Source organism: Nicotiana tabacum, chromosome 22, assembly GCF_000715075.1.
Source record: "Nicotiana tabacum cultivar K326 chromosome 22, ASM71507v2, whole genome shotgun sequence".
Classification (NCBI taxonomy): domain Eukaryota; kingdom Viridiplantae; phylum Streptophyta; class Magnoliopsida; order Solanales; family Solanaceae; genus Nicotiana; species Nicotiana tabacum.
The window spans coordinates 116759700-116765555 of NC_134101.1; the positions used below are offsets into that span (position 1 = coordinate 116759700).

The 5856-nt window shown below is 42.9% G+C and overlaps 1 protein-coding gene across 1 annotated transcript; it reads right to left on the reverse strand.

Annotated features, from left to right (window-relative positions):
• Positions 1 to 2010: 2010 nt before the first annotated feature.
• On the reverse strand, positions 2011 to 3182 carry LOC142176034 (uncharacterized). The gene is made up of 2 exons (XM_075243074.1): positions 3096 to 3182; positions 2011 to 2529 (listed from the first exon to the last, which is right to left on the reverse strand). Exons 1-2 carry the CDS (start codon positions 3180 to 3182, stop codon positions 2011 to 2013), a joined length of 606 nt encoding a protein of 201 aa, XP_075099175.1.
• Positions 3183 to 5856: the final 2674 nt, after the last annotated feature.

Here is a 5856-nt window from a genome sequence, read left to right on the forward strand (position 1 = left end):
TCTGAACATAAGCACCGCTGACCGCGAGAAAAGAAGTGCGGCCGCGGTAGTTGGACCACTGTCAGCGGAAACTGTCACTGCTGACCGCGGTCATCAATATTTCCAGCTCAGATATAACTCAGCAACACTGACCGCGGAAAATCAACCACGGCCGTGGAAGTCAAAATCGGGCAGAGTCAACCTAGGGTTTCAAGTTTTCATGTATTTAGAAATATCCTCTACATTGTTAACCTCACTAGGTATTCATTAATAAATCCTGACTATTTTAAGCCTAATCTAATTAATACTAATCAACCCTAGGTCAACATTAAAAGAAAATAAGAAGAAGTAAAAAAAACTAACAATTAAAAGAGAAATAAGTACAAAATTAACGAATAATGAAGGATTGAAATAACTAGATGTGTAATATGTGATGAAAATGGAGTCTAATTCTTGTGTTTGTGCAGATTAGGGCGTGGATGAACAGTGATGATTTTTGTTTGAGAGTCAAATGAGCGAAAAGGGTAAAGGCTTAATGACCTCCTATTTATAGAAAATACCCTGGGGTCCAAAAAACTTACCTGGCGTGGCCGCGGTAAATCACTGTGCTGTGCGCTTGTGCAGAACAGAAGACTTGCTTGATGTAAACAACTGCTGGGAGTGGTAAATGGTACTATGTCGCGGTTAGGCACCACTGACCGCGAAGAATGCACCACGGATGCGGTTGAAACTTTAGAGAGGTCTCATTTTGGACTTTTCAATCTCGTGTCCGCCGCTAATTTCCGCCTCCGCGATAAGGACACCGCTGATAATGAAAAATGGAGCATTGTCAGCGGTCCAATCTTCAAACAGTTGCACAATTTTTCCATCTTAGTCCTGCACTGCATTAAACATTCCTACACACATCTCACAACCAGTTAGTTCAAAACAAATCCTACACTAAGAAAAAAATCAAAAAGAAGAAAAATACATGGGTTGCCTCCCAAGAAGCGCCTGATTTAACGTTGCGATACGACGCAGGTTACCATCAATCATTTGAGATGGATCATTGCCACCACGTGGCTGTCATCTAACTTGCCAAGATAGTGCTTCACTCTGTGCCCACTAACTCTGAAGATGTTACCATTTTTGTTTTTAAAATCAAGAGCACCAAATAGAGTTACAAGCACCACCTCAAAAGGTCCACTCCATTTTGACTTCAGCTTTCCCGGGAACAGTCGTAACTGGGAGTTGAATAAGAGAACTAAGTCACCTTCTTTGAATTCCTTGCTACGGGCATACTTGTCATGTAAGTACTTCATCTTGTCCTTATACAATGACGAGCTGGAATAGGCATGAAATTGGAAATCATCAAGCTTATTGAGTTGCTCCACCCAAAGATTTGCTGCAACATCCAATCCAGATTTAACTTCCTCAAAGCCCCCATGGCCTTGTGCTCTAACTCAACCGGGAGATGCCAAGCTTTCCCAAACACCAACCGGTATGGAGACATACCAATCGGAGCCTTGTAAGCAGTCCTGTAAGCCCACAAAGCATCATCCAGTTTCTTTGACCAGTCAATCCTATTTGCATTGACCAATATGCTCTTAATCTCCCCGTTGGAGACCTCAACTTGCCCACTAGCCTGAGGATGGTAAGGGGTTGAAACATGTAATTGACACCATACTTTGCAATCAAAGTGTCGAATGCCTTATTGCAGAAATGAGAACCCCCATCACTGATGATCGCTCTAGGAGTGCCAAATCGAGTAAAGATATTCTTCTTGAGAAAAGCCACCGCACTCCAGGCCTCGTTGTTGGATAAAGCCACATCCTCAACCCATTTGGAAACATAATCAACAACCACTAGAATGTATGTGTTTCCACGTGAACTCACAAAGGGTCCTATGAAGTCAATGCCCCACACATCAAATATGTCAACCTCAAGAATAGTAGCGAGAGGCATTTCATCCTTCTTTGAAATTCCACCTGCTCTTTGACACTCATCACATCTCTTCACAAGATTACCCGCATCCTTGTACAATGTAGGCCATTAAAAACCACATCTAAGCATCTTTGAAGCTGTCCTCGCCCCACCATGATGACCACTGTAGGGAGAGGAATGACTAGCATCCAAAACGCTCATTTGCTCCTCTTCCGGAACACATATCTGGATCATACCATCATTACAGATTTTGAACAAGTAAGGCTTATCCCAGTAGCAGTCCAAGATATCTCGTTTAAGCTTCTTCCTTTGGTTAGAAGAGAGCTCACACGGAACAATACCGGTCACATGAAAGTTGGCAACATCTGCGAACCAAGGCATGCTATTCATAGATACGGATAGGAGTTGCTCATCAGGGAATGAATCATTAATTTTGAGGCCATCACTGGGCCTCCCCTCCTCCTCCAAGTGGGACAAGTGGTCCGCCACATGGTTTTCACTCTCTTTCCGATCAACAATCTCAAGGTCAAACTCTTGAAGCAATAGAACCCATCTCATTAACCGAGCTTTAGAATCATTCTTTGTCATCAAGTAGCGAAGTGCTGCATGGTGAGTATGAACTATCACCTTGGCACCCATGAGATAAAGCATAAACTTCTCCATTGCAAATACAATTACTAGCAACTCTTTTTCCATCACTGTGTAATTCACTTGAGCATCATTCATTGTTTTGCTTTCATAATACACCGGGTGAAACATCTTGTTTACTCTTTGACTCAAGACTGCTCCTACCGCAACATCACTTGCGTTACACATGAGCTCAAAAGGTAAGCACCAATTGGGTGCGGTAATAATGGGAGTGGTTGTCAATTTGTACTTGAGAAGTTCAAAAGTTTTCATGCATTCCTCATTAAACACGAACTTGGCATCCTTTTCTAATAATTTGCACATAGGATTCACTACCTTAGAAAAGTCTTTGATGAATCTTCGGTAGAACCCCGCATGCCCAAGAAAACTCTTAACCCCATTGACTGAAGTAGGAGGAGGAAGCTTTGAAATCACTTCAATCTTAGCCTTGTCCAAATCTATACCATACTTTGAGATCTTATGGCCGAGGACAATGCCCTCCTCGCCATCAAGTGGCATTTTTCCTAGTTAAGCACAAAATTTGTCTCTTCACACCGGGCTAACACCTTGTCAAGATTCTTCAAACGCTCAGCAAAGGAGTCACCCACAACTCTGAAATCATCCATGAGCACTTCCAAGAAGTCCTCCACCATGTCAGTAAATATAGCCATCATACACCGCTGAAAGGTAGCCGGTGCACTACACAAACCAAATGGCATCCTAGAAAATGCAAAGGTACCATATAGACACGTGAAGGTGGTTTTCTCCTGATCTTCCAGAGCAATCAAAATCTGGTTGTAACCTGAGTACCCATCCAGAAAACAGTAGAAGGCACGCCCATCAAGTGTATCTAGCATTTGGTCAAGAAAGGGCAATGGAAAATGATCCTTGCGGGTAACTTTATTCAGCTTGCGGTAGTCCATGCACACCCTCCATCCGGTGACAATCCTGGTGGGAATCAACTCATTTTGCTCATTGGTAACCACAGTCATACTACCCTTCTTTGGCACATATTGCACTGGCGAAGTCCAAGAACTATCTGAGATGGGGTACACAACCCTTGCATCCAACCACTTGATCACCTCCTTTTTTACAACCTCTTGCATAGCCTCGTTCAACCTCCTTTGATGTTCCACGGAGGGCTTGACATCATCTTCAAGTATAATCTTATGCATGCAAAAGGTGGGGCTTATTCCTCGAATATCAGCTAGAGTCTATCCAATTGCCTTCTTCCTTCTTTGGAGCACCTCCAGTGTTGCATCTACCTGCACGTTAGTAAGACAAGATGAAAGAATAACATGTAAAGTTGAACTAGGGCCTAAGAATTCATACCTGAGGTGTGAAGGCAAAGGCTTCAACTCTAAAATGGGAGGTTCCTCAATTGAGGGCTTTGTTGGCGGAGTCTTTCTGTTCTCAAGATCCAAAGAGAGCTTACGGGGCTCATAAAAATAAGAGTCCATTCTGTGCAAAGCATTGACACACTCTACCCGTCCTTCATCCTCATTCACACCAAAGTTCAACAATACCGCTTCCAAAGGATCCTCCACATTGATCATGGCACTAGTATCATCAACTATCACCTCCGTGACAAGATCCACAAAAGAGCACACTTCAGTACTATTGGCCTGCTTCATTGATTTGCACACATGAAAGACCACTTTTTCATCACCCACCCGGAAGGTGAGCTCCCCTACTTCCACATCAACCAATGCCTTCCCAGTTGCTAGGAAAGGTCTTCCCAATATTATCGGCACCTCATAGTCGACCTCGCAGTCCAGAATCACAAAGTTAGCAGGCAAAATAAACTTGTCCACCCGAACAAGAACATCATCAATAATACCAAGCGGCCTCTTCATTGTTCTATCCGCCATTTGCAATCTCATTGAAGTAGCTCTCGGTTGACCAATACCCAAAGTTTTAAACACAGAGTAAGGCATCAAATTGATACTTGCTCCCAAATCACACATTTGATTTGCAAAATCCGCACTCCCAATGGTACATGGAATGGTGAAAGCATCGGGGTCTTCAAGCTTTGGAGCCATCGAATGCACAATTGCACTTACTTGATGAGTCATTTTGATGGTCTTACAATCCATGGATCTCTATTTAGTCACCAAGTCTTTTATGAACTTGGTGTAACCCGGCATTTGCTTAAGAGCTTCCACCAAAGGAACATTGATCAACAAGCTTTTCATCATCTTAATAAACTTCTTAAATTGGTTTTCATTCTTTTACTTCGCAAGTCTTTGAGGATAAGGTGGAGGAGGCCTTGGAAAAGGAGCCTTAGCCTTGGGCACTACCATTTTCAGTATGTATATTACGTATTCCCTAGACGGGTTCACGTCATCTTGAGTCTCCACCTCATTATATGAATATCAATTCTCACTTCTGCATTCAAATTCTCTTCACTCACTTACTCATCAACTATAGGAACATCATCATCTTATACTTTAACCTCATCACTCATAACTTCCTTTTGCTTGGAGGTATTCACATCACCACCTCGATAGCTTCTAATGATCACCGCCATTGCATGCTCGGTGTTGTTCCCACCCTTCGGGTTTACTATCGTATCACTAGGTAGAGCCCCCAGAGGGTGAGTAATCAAAGATTGTGAAATCTGGCCAAGTTGAATCTCCAAGTTTTGGATTGAAGTATTATGGGATGCCAACTGGGCATCAGAGTCGACATTCTTTTTCATCATTTGTTCAAACATCATCTCGATCCTTTCTATCTCATTGTTTGACGAGCTAGGACCTTGGGATGGAAATGGAGGCGGGTTGTTTGGTTGTTGATACATCGAAGGTCTTTGAAAGCCTTACCCCCAATTCCCTTGATTGCCACTATTCCAACCCCCTTGGTTGTTATTTCCTCCCCAATTGTTGTTGTTGCAACTCCAGTTGCCTTGGTTGTTCTGATTGCCCCAATTCTGATTGCTGTTCCCCCAGTTGCTATTTCCTTGTTGGTTTTGATTCCCCCAATTTCATTGGGATCTCCACTGTTGTTGTTGGTTAGGAGCATTGCCCCTTTGTCCTTGATAATTGATCACGTACTGCACTTCTTCACTTTGCTCATCATACCCATCATCTTAGTTGAAACCACCACTACCCTGCTCATATTGATCCGGACTACCTTGACCTTGTTGACCTTTTTGTTGCCTCTTGTTGACACCTTCCATAACATTTACTTGTCTCGGCACTTGAAATTGTTGCAATTGAGCTTTTGCCAACTGGTTCATTGTTGTAGTTAACTCTGTTATTGCCTGTCCATGGTCGTGGAGCTCTTTGTGCAGGTGAATGATAGTAGGATCACCCTTTGGCACATTAG

Coding starts and splice junctions, on each gene's coding strand:
- LOC142176034 (XM_075243074.1), bottom strand. CDS start 3,182: ATGGTGGAGGACTTCTTGGAAGTGCTCATGGATGATTTCAGAGTTGTG. Junction 2,530..3,095: donor GTTTGAAGAATCTTGACAAG/GTGTTAGCCCGG, acceptor ATGGGTGCCAAG/GTGATAGTTCATACTCACCA.